The sequence below is a fragment of the Phoenix dactylifera genome, chromosome 5 (genome assembly GCF_051530095.1).
Source record: "Phoenix dactylifera cultivar Ajwa chromosome 5, Ajwa_hap1_PhDact_Kaust_v1.1, whole genome shotgun sequence".
Lineage (NCBI taxonomy): Eukaryota > Viridiplantae > Streptophyta > Magnoliopsida > Arecales > Arecaceae > Phoenix > Phoenix dactylifera.
The window spans coordinates 15,331,117-15,353,959 of NC_143194.1; the positions used below are offsets into that span (position 1 = coordinate 15,331,117).

General features: G+C 40.6%; 1 protein-coding gene across 3 annotated transcripts in view; it reads right to left on the reverse strand.

Annotated features, from left to right (window-relative positions):
* Positions 1-22,843, reverse strand: part of FOLT1 (folate transporter 1) — an 85,822-nt gene that overhangs the window by 43,797 nt on the left and 19,182 nt on the right. For all 3 annotated transcript variants that reach the window (XR_016413165.1, XM_008813971.5, XM_008813972.5), the window contains exons 4-5: positions 17,593-17,686; positions 12,823-12,913 (exon numbers count right to left, since the gene is read on the reverse strand). Coding sequence is in view for 2 of the 3 variants with exons in the window: in XM_008813971.5 (XP_008812193.2) it covers positions 12,823-12,913; positions 17,593-17,686 (185 nt within the window). In the remaining variant the exon portion in view is untranslated. The remainder of the gene's footprint in view (positions 1-12,822; positions 12,914-17,592; positions 17,687-22,843) is intronic.

The window sequence follows — 22,843 nt, forward strand, 5'->3', positions numbered from 1 at the left end:
TACCTGCTAGATGCAATTTTCTATCCATTTGGGCTCTCCACCGCCGCTCAATGATGTCGATGTACTCGTGGGCATGGGCTACATCTGCCTCCATGATTTGAGCATTTGCCTTCTCCATCATGTGATATAAAAAGCCCATCTGGGGTACCTCTCGCTATCCACGGCCCGCAGCACTTCATATAATGGTTTGATAGCCTTGACTATCGCATTAGCCCGCTGCCAGAATGACTGCCTGCTTACCAAGTCTTCCATCCTGCTTCCTTCAGTGTCGGCCTAGGCATATCTACTTTTCTGCCTCTCGGGACTGACAAACATCTGACGTAGGGCTCCTTTCTTCTCGATAAGGCTATCAAGTGCAATGTAGTTCGTAGCAAACCGTGTGACTTCTGGTCTCAGAATCTCTCCTCCGTGTATACTTTCTCATCCATGAAAGAACCCAAGTATGGCTATAAATATACCTGGTGATGCGTTGGGCTATCTCTACCATATGTTGCACCCTACGGAGCTTTCCAATGTCCATCAAGATAAGATCGATGCAATGTGCAGCACATGGGATCCAAAAAATTTATGGTCGCCGCTCCATTGGAAAGTTGTGGAAGGTCTTCGTATCACAGTATGTCAGAAAGTTGATGTCCCGCTTTGTCGGACCGGTCCAACCATCACACATCAGAGTAAGCCCATATGTGGGCCACTTGCTCTTATATGAGCTAATCCAATTCTGTAGCTCCTCATTATTGTCAAGAAGCTCACCGTAGATGTCCTTCGGGCCTGGAGGATCGACACCGAGACCGACAGACTGTATGGTGGAAATGGCAGACTTGTAGTATCTCTTGTCTGCAGCATTCACTGGGATGTGGTTGAAGTGGAATCAGGATCCAATAGCTCGCCACATAACCTTCTACTCCTTCCACATTGTGTCTACCCTTTGCTGCTTCGAATCTCTCCTCGGGAAGGCATGCGGATCTACATCGTGGATTGACGCTTTTGGTGGAATCTCTCCAGAAGACTTCTTTCAGCTACCAAAACCACTCAGGATAGATACAATCCGGCCACGTCCTCTGCCCTCGCCCTCCCTGACTGAGGTTGTCCTTTGAAACTTTGGATCTTATCTGCTTCCACCAGAACCGGCGCCCGACTCGAAAAACGAGGGCCCAAATCGAGCCCGATGCCTCGCCACCTACTCCTGCTGCCACCGATCATCCAGACTCGCCCGCATGCCAGCCTGGATCTGTGCCTCCTGTTAGATTTATGCCCTAGAAGCCAATCTGGCTGACACATTATTAATTCTGGAACATAGTTTTGTACTTGACTTTATTATTATTGATTAATAAATGGGCATCTTTTTCATTCATATTATATATGTGTCTATAAATCGCCCAAAAAATTAATAAGATGATGCATATTCTCAAGAGTTGAGAATTTGAGCCATGTATTATTGGTGATTAATTTATAAATGTTCCTGATCGATGGATCATCAGGTGATCGATCCGATGAGATCAGTGCATAGATCACTTTTCTTATGGATAGACGAGTCTCGAATCCACAGTGTAGGAACACTGAAGTGATAGTGCAGATAATTGTTAGAAAACAAGGGTACTAAGCATGACCAAGACAAGAAGTCACTTGGATGTCTATATACTCATCAGTGACTTACTTGATGTTGTAGTAGTGTGACTGGTTCTTTGACCTGCGGTGCTTCGGCTATTCACAGTGAGGTTGCTGTAGTTTGACTGCACGTATACATTGTCTCTAGCCATATGGGTCCTTGTGGTGTGCAGTAGGTTCACTGTAGGAGTAGGGTATGCACCTATAAGGAATCTATCGACCTTGGTAGATAAGGAGTGATCCTATATGATTTATAAGACTAAATTCGTAAGACCTCGGCCGGGACAGTATATACAGTGGAGTAAGTTTTCCATTCTCGAACTTAAGTCGAATAAATCTAGACATATGACAGACGATGGGATTTGACGAGTTATCCATGACCTCCGTCCTATAGAGATCCATGATAGGACTGTATCATACGATAACTGCACCTAGAGGTTCATCATTCCATTCTACTGGGTTGCCACTACATGCTGCTAGGTGTCACTGGTAGATGGTGAGACTCACAGGGACTATCTTGATGATCGATGATCCCTGGTGAGTTGAGTTGAAATTGTTCCAACCCATTGAAAGAAATTTTCAATGATATTATGATAGAGATCGCAATATATCTTACTACCAGACAGAATGGAACCTATGGGATCACACATATTAGAAGTATTGACCGATCCGATGGTTGAATTGTGATTTAGAATCACAAATAATTCATAATTATCAATTTGATTGATAATTGGTGTAACCCGCTAAAAGTTAGTGAGTTGAAAAAGGAATAATTGCAATTAGATTGCAATTTAATTGAATCAATTGGATTTAATTAATTGGACTTGATCATATTAAACACGAGTCCTACTTGGAGTAGGATTCCTAGAATCCTAATTGGATTAGGATTTTAAATTAAAATAAAGTCCTACTTGGAGTAGAATTTCTAAAGTCCTAATTGGATTAGGACTGAAATTAAATAAGTCCTAATTGGATTAGAATTTCTTAAGTCCTAATTAATTTTAATCTAATAAATTAAAATGACTCCTAATTGGATTAGGATTGAAGAGTTCAATTGAGTCATGGTTCAATTGAATCCTAATTAGATTAGAATTTGGAGGGAAGGCATTGGGTTCACCTAATCCTCTTTGGAAGAGGATTAGACCCACCTTGAAATTGGCCCCAAACCCCCAACCCCCACTTAATTTGATTAAGTGGGGGCGTGAATTACAAGAGGATAAGAGGAAGAGGCGTGCGCCCCTCCCTTGGTTTTACGTGAACAAAGAAAGGAGGGGCTACGCCCCTCCTCTCTTTTCTTAAAGATAAACATGAGCTCCCAAATTTTAGGAGCTCATGCATAGGGATAAATAAAGGAGGTTATGCGGCCCCCTTTTGAAAAAAAAATCCCTAGAGAATACGTGAAGAAGTCCTCTCCTCTTGCAGCCGTATATAGGCCCTCTCCTCTTCCTCTTTGAGCCGCAAGCAAAAGAAAAGAAAAAAAAAAAGGAAGACGTGTGGCTCTTTGATCCTTCCTTCTTCCACCAAAATAAAAAGGCTGCAAAGTGTGCTTCCTTTTTATTCTTCCTTCTCCAATCCTTCTTCTTCAAGGGAGAGCAATCAAAGGTTTGGTTGCTGCAAGGAGAAAGAGATTCATCCATCAAAACTATTCTCTGCAAGAGAGTTAGCACCCCGGACAGATTCGAGAGCTTTGATCGGTCCTCTACCTCGTGTGAATACCCGTAAAGGTCGGACGCGTGTGCGGCTTCAAGCGAACCTTCAACAAATCCACGATCATCAGATTTGCAGTGATCTACCCGCACAAAGTGAAGATCTGATCTTCCTAATCATGTAAAAAGTTTTTAATCCTAATCTATCTACGAACGACAGTTTTTAAAATATGTTCATGCGATGAACGGGATCTCGCACATGCCCCTTCCGTTGCGTTCTGATTTTTTCTGCGACGTGCGTGGGATTCCAACACCTCCTCCTCATCTGGACCCTCGACCTCTTGTGACTCCATGAAGTGATAAGAAGGTGCTTCTGCAGCTTGGCGTTCCACCTCCGCTTTCTACTTTGCAGCCCTCTCATTGGTTGCTTTGATCTCAGCAAGGTTTTTCCTCATCAGCTGACGGATGTCTGGTGGGCACTCCGAGCACGCAGATATCTCACGAGAATTACCGGCTAAGTGCTGCTTTAACCTGGTTACCCCTCCTCCTTTGAAGCACTTGTGATAAAAATTGCACTGAAACTGGTGCCATTCACTAAGAATCTTCGCATGCTCCCAGCCAATATTACATTCTTGGGGTTGCCCTCTCCTTAATGGCTCCATTCCTAAGACCACATTAATTTTTTTTAAATTTCAAATTTTTAATTAAAAATTAAATTTTAAATTTTTTTATTAAATTATAAACTATATAAATTCTGTAAAAACAAAAGTTAATGTCACCATTAACATCATTCATATATCGACAATATATAAAAAATTCAAGACAAAATGGAATCATTTAATCATTTCCTATTTTTTGGCAATTTTTGACTTATTTTTTTAAGCAATATAAATGAAATATTAAAAAAAGAATATAGGAGAAAGAAATTTTACCTTATTTAGTTTTTGCTGGATTTTTCTTGAAGAAAAACGATGCTCTCTGACCCTTCTAAATTTTTTGCACGCCTTTGTCTTTGCCTTTCTCTTCTTTTCCTCCTTCGTCTCTGCCTTTCCTTTCACCTTATTTCTGGCTTTGGCTGATGAATCGTTCGGCTTTTATAGCCGAACAAATGCAAAGACAACCACGCTGGACGCTGTGGCACCACCGTATGTGCCACAGCGCCTACCGGCCCTGCCCTCTTCTTTCGGCCAGCACTGTGGCACGGATGAGTGTTGCCATTTACTCTTCGCTATGGCACTTTTGAAGGTGCCACAGTGCATGGCAGGGTGGAAATCATCCGAAAAAACCACCCAGAATGATAGTGGCACTTTTGAAAGTGCCACAGCGCATGGTACTTTCAAAAGTGCCACATTTTGGCACTGTGGCACTTTCAAAGTGCCACAGTGCGGGCACTTAGTGCGTGGCTACGGCCACGCGCTGTCCCCCACACCCCCTACCGGTGCGAACCGAGTTCGAGCATGTACCGGTGCGAACCGAGCCGGTACGAGCCAAAAACTGATCAGTTCGGACCCAAATTGGGTCAGAACCGATTTCCACCCCCGTACCGGACCAGTGCCAGTCGGTACCGGTCCGGTATGGGCTGAACCGACCGATACTGGTCGGTTCAGCAGACATTGCCGGTAAGTCTTGGTTTTTATTTTTTTCAGATTATTGGGGCTCTCTATCCTCCTCTTCGAGCTCGGTCCCGGATGGATTTCGCCCAAGCACAAAAATAGAGGCTTTCACTCCTCTTCCTCTCCAAGGCTTGGAAACTCCATACTGAGAGCCGCTCCCCTTTCCGCCAGTTTTCCTATAGCCGCCGCCTCCTCTCGGTGCCGTCACCTCTTCAACGACCGACCGGCGGCTCTTCGCGTCTTTCTCCACCGGCCGGCAACTCTCCGCGGCTTCGGTCACCTACTCACAGGTAAGTCTTGGTTTTTATTTTTTTCAGTTTATTGGAGCTTTTTCTCCTCCTCTTCGAGCTCGATCCTGGATGGATTTCGCCCGAGCTCGGAAATAGAGGCTTTCACTCCTCTTCCTCTCCAAGGCTTGGAAACTCCATACTCCATAGTATCGTATCAAATCCTCTCCAAGGCTTGGAAACTCCATGATAGGGTTAGGGTTTCAGAGAAATAGAATCGTATCAAATCCTCTAGAATTTATCAAAGCAAGTATAGGAAACTGCGCTAAAATATTAATGACAATAGAAGTTGGCTTGAGAATTGAACCCAAAATTTACAAATATCAGATTACTAATTAAAAAAATCTGCACAACACTTTCGGAGAAATATTATACAGAATAAGCTGCAGGAAACAAATTGGGGGTTGATTGGCTACAGAAATGATTGTGTTTTATACTTTGAAAATGTATGACATAGTAGTGGAAAGAATTGTGCTTTGTTTGAGGACTAGATCAGAGTGCTTTGCAGCTTATTTCTTCTGTTTGTGCATGTATTGATGTGTAGGTGAACTTTCGCTTGCCATTGACATAAGCCTATCAAAAAATTATACAACTAATTATACAAAAAATTCAGTTCATAAGAATTATCCTATCAACAAACCATCCCTTCAATACTTGGGATAGTAGTATTTATCATAATAAAAATAAAGCCCCATCCAACTGAAAAAAAAGGAACATGCAAAGAGAAATGAAGGTTCAAAAACATGCAAAAGTCAACCAAAATCCCAACATCCTTCATTAACATGACTACATCCATTCCTCAGAATGTATGAAACTAGCATGGTTGACAGATCTCAGAAGAATTCCATTTTTATGGCGCATAATGAGCACGAGGATTGTTATGTCAAGGATAGTAAAGCAAAATCAAAGGTGTGGATGCACATGGTCAAGCTTCCAACCGAAGATGAGGACATATTGAAAGCACGATGCAAGTATTGCAAGGAGATTTTTTCAGCTACTTCTAAGAATGGTACGTCTCATATATGGCACCACTTAAAAAGATAGTTCTAAATGTTTTCATCATGACATAAGGAATTACACTATTTCAATTGAAACCACAACTTCTGGAAGCACATCTTTGCATTTGAAAAATCCTAACTTTGATCCGGAAGAAGTTCGTAGAGCTATTTGTATGTTTATTGTTACTGGTGCACATCCTTTTACAACTTGTGAGGAACCTGGTTTTAAATATATGGTATCTGTTATGTGTCCTCAATACAAAACCATGAGTAGGCATACTATTAGGAGAGATGCATTGAAATATTACATGGATGAAATGAACGTTGTGAAGGAGGAGTTAGCACAAGCACTAGGGAGAATCTGTTTGACTTCTGATAATTGGAAAAATGATAACACACAAGATGAATATATTTGCATCACAACACATTGGATTGACAATAGTTGGAAGTTGCAAAAAAGAATAATTAGATTTGCAGCCTTAACCCGCCCCCCCCCCCTTGATGGGCTTTCTATTGCTAATGAGGTTGCTTTATGCTTGGCTCAATGGAAAATTGATAGTAAGGTTTTTACCTTGACATTGGATAATGCATCTTATAATAATACCATGGCTACTTCTCTCAAGATTCGTCTTCTTGCAAATAAATCTCTCTTGCATGGTGGTGATTTTTTCAAATTCGTTGTTGCTGCCATATTATAAATCTTATTGTGCAAGCTTGTCTGAATCTCATTGATGGTGTTGTTTGTAAAATTAGAAATGTGGCCAAGCATTTGAAAAATTCAATTCCAAAGAAGAAGAATTTATGAAATTGCTGAAAAAAGTTTTCATTTGAATACTAGAAAAAGATTGCGTTCTGATTGTTGTGTTAGATGGAATTCTACTTTTTTAATGCTGGACCGTGCTGTCTATTTCAAGGCAATTTTAGATCACTGGGGACAGCGTGATAGAGAATTTAGAATCTTTGCACTTTCTGAAGAAGAGTGGAAAAAAGTAGCCATTCTTCATAAGTTTGAAAGTGTTTTATGATGTGACTAATCAGTTTTCTGCTAATAAGCATCCAACAGCGAACATTTATTTTAGGGGGGTGTGGGAGATTCATAGAAAATTGATAGAAACCACTAATGGCCCATATGATTTTATGGTTGATATGGTTAGAGAGATGCAAGTTAAATTTAACAAGTATTGGTCTGAGTATAGTTTAATCTTATCTTATGCTACAGTTTTGGATCCCCGTTGCAAGTTAGAGTTAGTTGAATATTGTTATTCTAAACTTTATGGGGAGATTAGTGCAAGGGAGATGGTTCAGAATATTAAGAATACTTTGTATGATTTATTTGAGGAGTATATGCCGCGTTCAACTTCAGTCTCTTCTCCCAAGATTGGAACTTCTAGTGGGAGTGATGTTGGTAAGAGTGACGCAGATAGTTTTGAAGATTATGAATTATTTTTGAGTAAAAAACGAAAGCCTGATCATGGGAAGTCACAATTAGATGTTTACTTGGAGGAGCAAAATCTTGGGCTGCATATCAATTTAAATATTTTAGTGTATTGGAGAGATGCCTCAGGTCGTTTTCCCGAGCTTGCATCGATGGCTCGTGATATTTTGGCCATTCCATATCAACAGTCCCTTCAGAGTCTGCCTTCAGTATGGGTAAAAAGTTGATAAATCCTTGGCGAAGCTCACTTTTACCAAAGACAATTCAAGCTATTGCATGTTATGAGGATTGGTTGCGAGCAAAGGGCTTCTCATTAGGTAATTCTTTAAATCTTTGCTTGTTGTTCTATTTTTTTCTCTAATATATATTTGAATAAAAACTAATTTTCTATTGTTTCATATTTATTTGTTTTTACATTTTTTTAGGACAATCGGGTGTCTTAGGAGCTAACATGGAAGAATCCAGTGAGGATGAAGATGACGAGGAAAAGATGGAAGAGGGATTACATGGTTCAGTCATTTAGATATTCTATTAATAACTCTAACAATTATTCATGTTCAATCATTAACAATTGCTAATGTTTCAATTTTGTGTTGGTAGGTTTTGAGAGTTAGAAGTTGCAATGATGTTCTTCTACAGTTTCTATCATGGAAGTGGCCTCAAGAATTATGGTTACATTTACTTTTGAATGCACAAAGATGCATGTTTGTTATAATGTTAATGGGACAATGTAATTTGTATTTTATCTAAATATGTAATTGTCTACGTTTGTAGTTTTTATTGTTGGGTTGTAATTTTCAGCTGGACAACAATGTTTCATACATTTTATTTTATTTTTATTGGCTTGAAGCTGCGAATTTTTTTTTTTAAATGTTTGTAGATATATCCAAATTGCAAAGTTTGAAACCACCACCAACACTATCTATTTGAAATAGGCTAGTTATATCCTTAGCATTAATCAAGATGTTTGTCTCAAAAAGTTGGCACCACAAGTCATGTGTTGAACCAAATTAACCATTGGAGAAACAAAATAAAGGTAGAAAAATACATCCAGTTTTAGAGAGCCCATTAAGCTGTTAGGCCATTCTGACCCATTTTCAGATTCCAAACAAAAAAAAATCGGGCCTGTGGGGTTGGGCCGACAGTCGGGCCTGGGACCATATTTATAAAGTCGGGTCGGGCCTGGACAAAAATTTAAGCCTGACAGTCGGGCCGGGCCGGGCCTGGGCATAGCCATCGGGCCTAATTTCTGCTGTAGAGCCCGCTCCCCATTTTTTTATCTATTTTTGTGCCGCCGACCACCAATCACCGCCGGCTACCTATTGGGCGGCCTCTTCTTTGCTAGAGAGAGGCCTTGTTCCCTCTCTTTCTTCCCAATCCTTTTTCTTATTTCTCTACCCGAACTCTCTCTACTCTCTCTACTCCGTAAGGATGCCCCTCCGTGATTTTTAGACTGACTCAGGTGAAGGGTCCTAAATCCAGGGTCGTCGGGCGGTGTACCAGCCCAACCCGGCTCTTGCCAAACGCTTTAGATTTGGTCACCTCCGATCTCTGTTGAACTATATGTATGCTAGTCCGAAGAGGGTGTTGAAATTTAGGTTTTTTCTTTTTCAAATAATTATGATAAAATTTTAATGAAAAATATAATTTTTGAATATTAGGCTCTGAGAGGAACTTTCAAAATTAATTGGACCTGAAATTAGATTGCGCTCGCAAGGTAAATAATGTAACCATTATTCTAAATTTATCGGCAAATTTTAAGAAAATTTGCCCTCGAGGTAGAGTTTGGCTGCTTTGGGATCCCCATATCTAGAATGTATCTAAAGTCCTGAAATCCGAAGAGATGTTAACTTGTAATCATGGTATGCTAAACTGGGTCGTACCAACCGGTTCAGCCCTTACTGGACCGGTCCGGTGGCCTACCGGTACGATTCCACCATGAAAACTGATACGCACCGGAGCTAGAGAAGAAAGGGAGAAACAGCAAGCCTTTGTCTTCACTTGCCGATTTTACTTAAAAATTTTTAATTTGGAGATTTTTAAGTGAAGTCGGCAAATCACTTGCCGACTTTACTTAAAAATTTTTAATTTTTTAATTTCGAGATTTTTAATAATGAAGTCGGCAAATCCTTTGTCTTCACTTAAAAATCTCCAAATTCTTCTCCACGGCCGCATCCTTTGTTTCTTTCGAAACAAGAGATGCGGCCGCAGCCTCGACCTTCGCCGCGCCCCCGCGGCCTCTCCTCCCTCCCACTCGCTATTTCTCCTCTCCTCCAGCTCCAGCTCCAGCTGGGCTCTTCCGGTACGGGCCCGGTACCGAGCCAGTACCGAACGAGTTGAACCGGTCCGGTTGCCGACCGGTACAGCTTCCGGTACCGATTCAGCATACCCTGCTTGTAACGATAAATAGTTTTTGAATCAAATATACTTGATTTATGAATCGATGCATAGTATTTTATTATTATATATGTCTCTTTTAAAATATTATGATTCTTGATCGAACGTATTGACCATGCTTGATTGATTTTGATGTTGTAAAATTTTAATATATCTTACGATTTAGAATACTGAATATGCTTTGAGAAAAAGAGTTTTGATTCAAAACAGATTTGGACTTATAGCCAGACAATGTTTTGATACCCTATCAGTAGGAGTTGTACTTTGGCATTTCAATACCCTGCAAGTAAGAGTTATGCGTTGGTACTTCAATACCCTACCAGTGGGGGTTGTACGTTGGTACTTCGATACTCTGCCAGTGGGGGTTGTACGTTGGTACTTCGATATCCTACCAGTGGGGGTTATGCAATGGCACTTTGATATGGTCGCAGTTCTTGGCTATCGAATTGAATTTGATGATTTGAAAAAAATTGATTTATGAACGACATTCAGATTTTGAGAATAATTGAATTTGGAATGCGTAATGTTTCGATAATATCGCATATCTAAATTTGGTTTTAAATTGATGAGTTTCACATACTTATTGTCTGTAAATAATTATTTAATTTATTATCTGATTTATCTAGCTAAAGTGTTCATTACTTACTAGGTTGTCTAACTCATTATATGATTTCTTAGTATTTTTATAGATCCGAAAAATTAGCTTGACTCAGAAATTTATCATTAGAGAGCAAAACAAAATTTTGACATCTTTATTTAGACTAGATTTTATCTTAGAGTTGATGTAAGATTTTGGAATATTAATGGTTTTGTAAGCCTTTTAATTTCTTATTTAAATTAGAATTTAAATTTTAATTATTTAAATTTATTCCGCTGCTTGTATATAATATCATGTCGAGATGCCTTGCATGCTTGTGGGGAGAGTTTTTTATTAGTATGTGGTGGTTTCCGTGACCCCTAACTTGTGATCTTAGGTCAGGGGCGTGACAATTATAATGGTATTGAGCATAAGCGGATGAATCATAAGTTATAGAATCAGACATGAGTGCAGGTGGGTAGACACTAGAGACAATGAGACGTTAGTTTATCTCAGATCGGGGACGTGACATAACATGTTCAAAGCCATGTAATTAACAAAACATTAGTATAAACATCGAGAATTAGTTTTTTCTATAATGCCTTATTGAATTTTAAAACTTAAAGTTGTGCTAAAGTTAATAACACCAAAGATATATCATTTAAGTTACCAATCAAATTATGAATTAGTGACTTATCCCCATTCATACTCTCTGCTATAGTTGATTGTATATGTGTAAGATTTAATTCTAGACCCTCCCACATCTCCACCCATCACCAAAAATCTGCCTCAAGAAAAAGACCTGCAAGGACTTAAAGTAATATCAAGGAAAGGATCTACTCATCCAGGAGGCAAAGGTAATATCTACTCCGACCATGGGGATAACACATTTAGAGAAGATCCAAGAAATCCCATGGTCAACTGAAAGGCGAAGTGGCATTCTAGGTGCAAGATAAATGATATCCACCATAAAGTCTCAGCCCTCAAAAATAAAACCAAACCCCTCAGCACATCTCTTAGAGAAACAAACGACTCATCCCTTCACTAATCTGCCAAACACCTTCATGTCTACCAGCAGCACAAATGATCGACCCTAAAGTCGCAACCCTCAAAAATAAAACGAAACCCCTCAGCCAGTTCTACACTTACGAGAAACAAATTACTCATCCCTTCACTAGTCTGTCAAGCATCTTCATGTCCACCAGCAGCCAAATAAACATGATTCAAAGGAGAGTTCAACCTCAACATTCAAAGGTAGGCAGCAACCACCCTATAGCTGCAGTTAAGGCGGCTATATCCAACAACAACAGGGTTGCTCTATGCATACTTCAGTTTATTACCTTGGGGGAAAAAATCCTATAAAACTTTCCAAACATTTTTTAATAGATAGTAGTCATTTAAGTCATGGATTCAAGTTCTGGCCGACACGGCACAGCAGAATGTGCATAAAGCCGATGCCTTACCAACAAGGCACTAGAACAATACAAGCACATCCAATACTTGGCACATTGTTGCGTTAGCGCGTACCAAGCAATGGCATGGAATGGCACCATACTATACAACATACGTCAACATTTGGTGACGTATAGGGCCAGAAAATGCATTGAGTTTCAATCAAAGACCAAGAAATCATTAGTTGAGGCCAGTGCAGCATTAGTTTGAGCCAAGGCATCCCCATACCTTAATAAAAAAAAATACAGCAAAACCGTCAACCTACCTATTCATAAACAACTTCTTATTCACATGAAACCAGTAAGAATACTAAACAAGTGCTCAGCTTACATACTAAACTGAGAAATAGGTCACGTCCACATCACCCTCCATAAAATGACCAGAAATTTGCCATCAACGAGCTTTACCCAATTTCTCCAATTTTAGATTTAATAGTTATGCTAAACTAAAAAAAATGTAAATTAGATTATGAATCAAATCATGAATGGCTGACTAGGTAGCCAATAATGTACACCAGTTTCACCTATGACAATTGATCTTACATAGTTTAATTCAATTATAGACCTTCATGTGATATATAAGACATCAGCCTCATTATGATATCTGTAAATAGTTTCCCTTCAAGACTGTTAGAAATGCCAAAATCAAGATTTTAACCAAAATAAGGGATGTGCCAAGTTATTAGCAAACTTGGTAGCACACTGAAAAGATATGCAGTGGTGACAATCATTCCAAGAAAATCATAGGTAGCTTGACATTCAATGATCCTAAGTTGTATGCCAAAAATAATAAAATAAAAATAAAAGACGTACCAGAAAACCCAGAATATGGTTGATAATGCTGGGATGTTTGAAGCTGCAATCTTGTTTTCACAAGCCAAATAGGATTCGTACACAAGCATACCTATCAAGGTCAAGAAAAATTGTCTTATTATATGCTATAGAATAACCCTGGAAATATATGGTCAGATAAATGACAGAGGTGAGAAAAATCATCACTATATTAGGCTGCTACAGAGCAAATTAACCACCATAAATAGAAGGACAAGAAACAAGGAAGCATTCTTGAGGATCAAAGTTTTCGCAACCCAAACAGCAAATGAAGGAAAGTTATTCTCTAGTACCTTTTCCTTGGTTCCAGAAAACAGAGAGAAATTTCCTTTGCTGACAAACCATGAACACAGACTAAATTTCTCCTATTCCAAGAAAAAGCTCTTACTATGTTTCCTTTTTCCATAGATTTCTAGAAAAGCACAAAGACCCAAATGATCTAAACCTTCGAATTTCCAAGGTACCACAGCCTCTTCAATATCTTGCCCTAGTGGGCAATTCCTAAGGTTTTCAAGCCTCTTTGTTCAAATATTTTTGATCTGTCACAAAATAAAAGAAAGGATCTTATCCATTCACAAATGTAATGTTTTTTTCAGCAACATAGCATGGTGCATATTGTGCCACTGCATGCCAAGTTTTGGCATGGCATCACATAAATGGTTAGTACGATGCAGTGAAACGTTGGCTACATCAGGATGTCTTTAGGATTTCCTTGAAATTCAACAATATTATGAAAAATGGATATTTTACATTGCTTTTATAGGTTCTTCTGGATCTCCCCGCCCCCTCCCCCCTCCTTTTTTTCTTTGAGAGCTCCACTGTCATGCTTATGCACCTAAATCTTTTGTCGAGTCTAGCAACTAAGCAAAATCAATATGGATTTTTTTATTAAATCAATCTTCTAGCACCAATTTGTGACTTAATTAAAAAGAAAATGAAGAAAATCAAGCTCAATTTATATGTCAGTAGCAAAAGTTAAGTCCTTTTATTTTGGGTATCCCAAACAGAAAGCAACCTTCAGGCAATGCTATAGAACTGCAAGATCATGAAAATTAAAGGTCACCCACCTTGCCCAGAGAACATGTTAAAAGAGCACTGACAAAGGAATTGTTGCACATTGAGGGTCTCTCTGTTTTAGTGCAATTTCAAGAAATAACAGAAGTGGGTTCCATGAAAGGAAGGTTGGTTCTGCCGATATTGGGCATCGTACCAGTGCCTCATCAGTATTGTACAAGTTGGCATGGTATAACGCCAACCGGACACACGGTGTGCTGCTGGATGTTAGACAACAGTTGTACAATGTATCGGTACAATACAATTCCGAGCCTCCATATCTTAAAAGATACCTTACTGCAAAAGTATGGTTCATCCAATATAGGTAAGTACAGTAAACCATTCTCGAAAGTTTCTTGGTGTCATCCATTTGCAAGTTTTACACACAGTAGAAGAGAACTCTTAAAAGTCTTCTTTGAATATTCTTTTCCTTGACCTAGAAGTCTTGTACTACATAACAATCAATTAATTTGCATATCTTATTGGAGCTGAGTGGTCAAGCAAAGTGGGCTAGGAAAGTACGGTGAATGGTGTATCTCCTATGCCATCATAAGTGAAATTTGATTCTTTTGCAAGGTCACTTCATGGAGGATAAGAGTAGCATGTAAATGGAATACATAGGTTGTTGGTTTTCAGTGGTTAACCAAGCTGTTGGATGTTTCCCACTTTCTTGCTGACTTCAAACTATGTTACATAAAAACAGATGGACCTAGAGCGACCTTTTTCAATCAAACACCACTTCTATGAAGTCCTCTGCTTAAACATAAAGGCATCCACAAGTCGGTTGATGCTTCGGCTCAGGTGCACAATACCTCGTACATCCTGAAACTTATGGAGGATATGATTGATCTGGTAGGAGAGGAAAATATCGTACAGGTCGTCACTGATAATGAGCCGCAATATAAGACCGCCGGAAAGATCTTGATGGAGCGAGGGCCACATATTTTCTGGACCCCATGTACTGCACATTGTATCAATCTCATGCTAATGGATATTGAAAAGATCCGTAGGATGCAGCAAACGATGGAGACAGCCCAACGCATCACCAAGTATATTTATAACCATACCTAGGTCCTTTCACTGATGAATCAGTATGCAGGGGGAGAGATTCTGAGATCAGGAATCATACGGTTTGCTACCAACTTCATTGCACTTGATAGCATTCTCAAGAAGAAAGGAACCTTACGTTAGATGTTTGTCAATTCTGAGTGGCATGATAGCAGATTTTCTTATGCTAGCAGTGAAGGGAGCAAGATAGAAGACTTAGTGACGAGACAGTCACTCTGACAGTGGGCTACTTCAATAGTCAATGCTATCAAATCATTGTATGAAGTGCTGCGGGCCGTGGATAGCGAGACTACCTCCAGATGGGGTTTCGATATCACATGATGGTCAAGGCAAAGGCTCAGATTATGAAGGCAGATCCAGCCTATGACCAGTTATACATCAACATCATTGAGCGATGGTGGGGAGCACAAATGGGTACGAAATTGCATCTAGCAGGTAAGCAAGATCGTTGACAATTATAGTGATGGATGTACTTGTATAATTATGCTAAGATAGTCTTATATATGTGCAGCATATAACCTAAACCCCCGGTTTCAGTACAACATAGATAGAATTGGTATGGATGACACACTTCTGGAGGCTTTGCGTAATGTTATTTACAAGATGGAGCATGATCCAGAAACCGCGGCCCTATGTCTTGAAGAGGTAACTATGATTTAGTAATTAGCAACATGTGTAAATATACCGACATTTTCAACGATTAACATCGAAGAACACGCTTCTTTTTCACAGAGCAAAATATTTAGACAGGGCAGCTCAATTTTGGATAAGCGACTGTAGTCAGCAAACAGACTATGAATTCAGGTACGTCACACATCAGAAAGACATTCACTTGGTGTTACTTGGTTACTAATATGGCACAATCATATATGTAATTTTCATAAATATTTTTGCAGCTGAATGGTGGGTGCATTTTGGTGGATCCGCGAGAAATCTAAAGCGGATAACTATTCGGATCCTCTCACAAACGGTCTTCTCTAGTGGCTGTGAGCGCAACTGGTCCACTTTCGTCCTCATCCACAGCAAACAGAGGAACTATTTGACACAAAAGCACCTCAACGACCTTATTTATGTGCATTACAATCTGCAATTGAGGCTAAAGAGCATTTAGGAGAAAGTGGAGCTCAAGTATGCAGATCTGATCTATGGGACCTTCACCGATGATGACGATGATCCACTACTCAACTAGCTTGTGGGCCAGCAACAGGAGCCCGAGTTTGATGAGCCAAGATCGCCTCTACGACCAGCCAGCTTCATAGCCACCGAGGCTAGGATCGATCCAAAGCAATGGGCAGAGCGCAATATTCCACACACTCCCAGAGCTGAACAACCACAGGCACAGAGGAGCCAGTCACCACATGATTGGTACGAGATACCCTCTCAGAGAGCTGATCGAGAGATGCTTAGCAAAGGAGGGCAACATAGTCAAGCAGAGAGGGGCAGAAAAGGAAAACAAAGGATCCCAATGGAGAGTATCGAGGAGGAGATTACGACTAGCAGCGATGAAGGTTCTGGTGGTGATGGATCTTCTAGCCATTGAGGAAGCGGAGGACAATATGATACTTATGAGACAGCCGAAGGATGGTCTTCATTTCACCAGTGAGTCCTAATTTATCCATGCTATACAGGATACGGACCACAGTCGACCATCTGATAGAGTCCACGAGGATATCATTGGATATAGAAGACGGGCTCCTCGAGGTGGATCCGGAAGACAGGATATAGCTGCAGATGAGCTTGCATACGGATACGGATTCTATTATCTAGAGCCTCAGGCATACGAAAATGGATATGGTGCATCGGATTTTGCTTCCGCCATATTTGGATGGGCCCCTACACAAGCAAAAGACACTTCTCAGACCTAGAGCATGAGCGAGAGATCCGACAGTTCTTATAACCTGGCGCGCGTTCCTTCTGATTGGGTTGATCTGCTTTCTTCGGACTATATTTATGATCCGGATATCTACGAGAGTCATCGGCACTCGTCCCGATTTTAGATATCCGAGAGTACTTTAAATGTATGTAAATGATTGTATCTTAATTTGAAAATAATTTGTGTATCATTTTATCATTTGTAATTTTGTAACATTTGAAACGGAAGGAAGTAAAAAGATGCATCATTTATCTTCAACCCTAAACTTAAACATAGAAACATCAAAAATCATAAAAAAATAAAAAAACATTAAACTTCACTTAATTTCACAAAATGAGATCCAACAGAGACAGAACTTCAAGCAAAAAAAACACCAGAACTCAAAACCCGGCCATTCAACCGAGACGGTACAAGACCGGACCGGACCGATACGTACTGGTCCGGGCCGCCACCGGTACCGGTACGACAGACCTTGGTTTCAAGACCTTACAGTTTCATAAATGAGTTGTTGCTAAGCTGCCAAGAGACACATGATGTGAAGATTCAGCAGTAATAACAGAAAATTCAATAATAGAAAGAAGAAACAAGATGGAATACATTAGTTACTCTGGCATTAGACATATCAAACCTGTAAATATCAAAAGTATATAATGTTTGAGACACAGAACTAATTGAAGGACTAATTGATAATCATACTACACACATCTTGCAAGACATCAGAAAATAAAGGATCACAAAGGAGCAGATCAAGTACTAACCAAAGCACCAGCTTCTGCAGCTGAAACAAGATGATATCCAGGGCTGAGCTGCCTATCATTCCCCTTGCAGTACCTATGCTTTGCTCTGCTATAGCTATAAAATAGACAACCCTTCAAGTCCAGTTAGTTGTTCAATGCACAAAACAAACTAACAAACAGACAGCAATTTATAAGAAATGAAGTTAAACATCTAAGTTGAACAGTTTGACAGGCATGCGTTTTGGCATCAGATTTTTATTGTAAGAATAAAATAAAAGAATGGTACCTTAAGAAGAGATCAAAATAAAATTGTGTTTGGAATCAAGAACATGATAATTAGCAAGAAGTTAGAAGACCCACATATTAGTGACACCCAAAAGAAGAGAAAGATTGCAAAAGAAAGATACCATTGCAACTTAAATAGAAAATCACCGCAAGATGTACCGAAACAAGTTTAGAAAGGTATCAGATTCTTTCGTACATATTTGTTTTCTGCAAGGTACGTCATCTCGGTACAGAGCCCCGTATTGGTGCCACCTTGTCACTATTTCGGTACGCTCGGTACAGAGGCCGGCTCAGTGTATCGAGTATCAGTAATCCTCCTGTATCGCATACCGGTACTGAACCAGTAAGGTACCATATGCATCATACCGTCCGATTCGGTATAGAATCGTGTATCAACTTTTCTGGCTTTAGATTAAGCTCAGATTTTAAGATTATGCTTAGGATAGAGTATACTGGCTTCTATATTGTAAGAGCTCAATTTCTTTTTTCTAATCAAAATGCCTATCCTACTTCATCACCAGCATGAAGACTCTTATTGCTTGTGATCATGGTTCGCCGTACCGGCCGATTCCGGCTGTATTGGACCGGTCCGGCCAGCTACCGGTACGGCGAAGCAGTGAAAGAGAGGAAGGGAAGAGACCTGTCGCCGCCATCGAAGAGCCACAGAGGGGCGGTGGCATGGTCTGCCGTACCGGTCCGTACCGGCCGGTATGGGCCGGTACGTACCGGTCCGGCCTGGGACCGGTACCGGATCAGCGTGAAATCCGGTACCGATAATTTATTGTTGAAGAACCGGTACGAGACTGATACGGGACCGGTTCGGACCGGTACGCCATCGATTCGGACCGGTACGCCACCGATTCGGACCGGTACGCACCGGTACGGACCGGTACGCCACCGGTACAGACCGGTATGGAACCGATTTCGTACCGGTCCGGGACGCCACCGGTACGCCGACCGGTACCGGTACGGCGGACCTTAGGCGGTGGAGCCCGATGCCACGGCCGCATCCTATGTTTCTTTTGAAACAGGGGACACGGCAGCGGAGTCGGGCTCCGTCGCGCCCCCGCAGGTTTCCTAGCCCCCCCGCTGGCTCCGCCGTGCCCCCTCGGCCTCCGTCGCCCCTCCGCGGCTCTTTGATGGCGGCCACAAGTCTCCTTCCTCCCTCTCTTTCACGCGCTCTCATTCCCTTCTTTTCCGGCTCCGGCAGGAAAGAGCTGGCCGGTTCGTACCGGCTGGTTCGTGTATGAACCGGAACCGTACCGGTCCGCCTACGGAAACTGGAACCGTACCGGTCCGCCTACGGGAACCGGAACTGTACCGGTCCGCCTACGGGAACCGGTCCGCCTATCGGTACCGGTATGGCGAACCTTGCTTATGCTAGATCAATTACACATCAAAATGGCCTGAAATGTCAAGAGACCAATATGTTATTTCAAGATTAACAATTATATGAAAATTACTCCTTACAAGGTAGATTAGTCATGTCTTTGGTGATCAATTAGCAATTATATAATACTGTTGCATGCATGATTTCAAAAACCACTGAAATAGATGGTACAACTAGTAATATGCCATTCCAGCATGAAATCAACACCGATATGATACAGAAACAACTGTAGCAATATGTACCTATTGTATTGGTTCACTGGTGTACTAGTGGTACCACACCAACCATATCGGTCGGTACCCAATCTGCCGAACCAGGCCAAACTAACCTAGTGCGAAATCGGGTTGGTTTGCCTAATACATTCGGTTCCGGCCCCGTACCAACCGGAACCTCTACTGAGCCTACTGGAACCGATCCTTTACCGACCAGAACCGGCTAGTAAGTGTCCGAACCGGCCGAAACCGGTCAGCTCAGTACAGACTCGGTGTGAACCAGCCGATTCGCACCAAGTCAAACCGGTTCCGAACCGAGTTGACACTGTGGACTGCAGATGTCTGTTGGGAAAGCCTTTGGCCTTCCTAACAATATTTTGAAAGTGGCGAGTCTCTCTGCCACTTTCGCTTTTCAAATACAGCAAAAACAACACCGATTTAGGCTATCAAAAGAAAGATCTAAGAATATAAAAGGTGTGCTTCCTCTCTCCTATCTCATTCTTCCTTTTTTGGAAGGACTTCAAAAAATAGCTCAAAAATGGCAAAATAAAAGGCATCGAGCCAAAATTTTCGATTTGACTTATTTTTTTATATATTGTAGATCTATGGACGATCTATACGCTGGCATAAAAATTTAAAAATTTTAGATTATATATAATTTTTAAAAATTAAAAATATATTTTTGAATAAAAAATAACTTTTTAAAAAATAAATAAATATTAAAAATATAAAATAACTTGTTCTTCTTCCATAAAAAATTCTTCTATGCGCTGTAATGACAAAAGGTGTCATTTTAAGGTATAACTTGTTAGACGAAATCACGCTATAACGGCGCCCAACGACTGTCTTTCAGTTGGTGAATAGGCATCTGGTCTCGCAACGGCCGGCTTTGGTTCAGCTCTCGGGGCCACCTCACACACTAAAAAATCGTAAGCTTCCTTCCCCAACCACCGCCCTCACTTGAAGACAAAAGATCAAATTCGATTCACAAAGATCGGAATCATACCTCCAGCAGGCAAGGTCGGCGAGCTACTCTCCATAAAAATTTGGTGTCTATTGGCATTGTGGGCTCATCTCAAAGCGACTGAACTGCCTTAAGAAAGGGCTTTAGCCGAGAATTGTGGTGTCCATTTATTCAAGTTTTGATACAATCATGCGCACAGTGGCCTAGGCCTAAATTTGAAAAAAATTGAGAAATCAGTAGCCTTTGATGCATGCCCGAGGGTCTAGAAAAATATATGTAGCATCAATTGTTGGCTTCAACACAAATTTAAGCTGAAATTAATTTTTGGTACGTATTACATAATTCAAAAGTAATTTCTGAGATAGAAATCATATTTTTCTGAATTTATGATATTTAAACATATTTTTAGATTTAAAAATTATTAAAAATATATAAATAAATAAATTAGGGTTATGTATTAAACAAATCTAATATATTTTTTAAGAGAAAAAAATTAACTTCATCATAAATTAATTTTGCAATCTTTAAATAATTAATAAACTGACATACTTGATAAATCTGCAGGAATGGAGCCATCAAAGAAAAAGGACCCAGAGCGTGATATTGGCTAGGATCATGGGCAAATGCTTTCGGGCCGGCACTATTAAAAGTGCAACTGGTGCAACACAGAGTTCAAGAAAGGGGTAACTAGGTTGAAGCGGCACTTAAGTGGTCGTTACCCCAATGTATCTGTCAGATATGCCCATAGGAGATTTGGCAGCTAAAGAAGCACTTCACTGATTTCAGAGCAGCGAAAAATAGAGTTGTCAAAAAGAAGGCAGAGGTGGACCGTCGAGTGGCAAAGCCATCTTCCTATCACTCCAGGAAGTCATAGGAGGCATCCGCTTCAGATGACGAAGAGGCACAAATCCAGACTACCATGCAAGCGAGCCTGAATGATCAGTGGCAGCAGGATGAAGTAGCCAAACATAGGGCTCGATTTGAGCCCTCGTACTATGAGTCGTGCTACGGTTCTGCGAGCAACAAGACAGATCCAGAGTTCAAAAGGACCACCTAAGTCAAGGAGGTCGTCAGCTGAGGCGGTAGCCGGATTGCATCTATATTGGAGACTTTTCGTAGCAGAAAGAAGTCATCTAGAGAGATTCCACCAACAGCAACAATCAATGATTTAGATCCACATGCTTTTTTCAGTAGAGTTTTGAAGCAGCAGAGGGTTGACTCAATGCTGAAGAAGGATAAGAAGTATATATGGCGAGCCATTGGATCCTAGTTCTACGATAGTGAAGGCTATTATACCATTGTATGAAATGCTTTGGGCTATGGACAGCAAGAGATATCTCCAAATAGGCTTCCTGTATCATATGATAAAGAGGGCAAGGACGCAGAACATTGAGGCAGATTCGATGCATGCCTAGGAGTACATTGACATCATTGAGCGACGATGGGACTACCAAATAGGTAGGAACTTGTATCTAGCACATAAGCAAAAACATTGAAAATTAGACTGCTCCTATACTTGTATAATTTTACTAACAATAACTAACACTATGTGCAGCATACTACCTAAACCCTCAGTCTAGTAAAGTGTAACTAGAATCGATATTGATGACGAACTTCTAGCCGCTCTCTATAATATGATTTACAAGATGGAGCAAGATCCAGAAGTTGTGACCCTATGTCTAGAAGAGGTAAGTTAACTTAAGTGACATGTGTAAGTTAATTGGTATCTTCTATTATTAACATAATACAAGGCTTTTTTTTACAGACCAAAATATTTAGAGAGGGTAGTGATAGCTTTGGAGTCTCAATAGATGTCGCAAGTAAAAAAAGTATGAATCCAGGAATGTTACACATCAGAAAGACATTTACCTAGCCTTAGATGGCTACTAATATGGTACTATCTTATATATAATTTTCTTCAAGGTGTTATACAGCTGAATGGTTAATTCATTTTGGGTTGTCCGCAAAAAATCTTAAGCGGCTAACTATCCGGATGCTCTTCCAGACGGTCTCCTCGAGTGGCTATGAGCACAATTGGTTCACCTTCGCCCGCATCCACAACAAGCAGAGTAACTGTTTGACATAGAAGCGCCTTAACGACTTTGTATATGTTCATTACAATTTGAGGTTGAGGTTGTAGTGCATTCAGAAGGAAGTGGAGCTTAAGTATATGAATCCGATTCATAGTGCTTTCCTTGATGATGAGGATGATCCCATGATCAGATGGCTTGTGTGCCAGCAGCAAAAGCCGGAGCTTGATGAGCGAGGATCGCCTCCACGACTGACCAGTTCGTAGCCAGCAAGGCTAGGATCGATGCAGAGCAATGGGCTGAGCGCAATATTTCACGTATTCTTTCAATTGATCAATCATAGCCACAAGAGAACTAGTCACCACATGACTCCTTATCCGAGACATCCTTT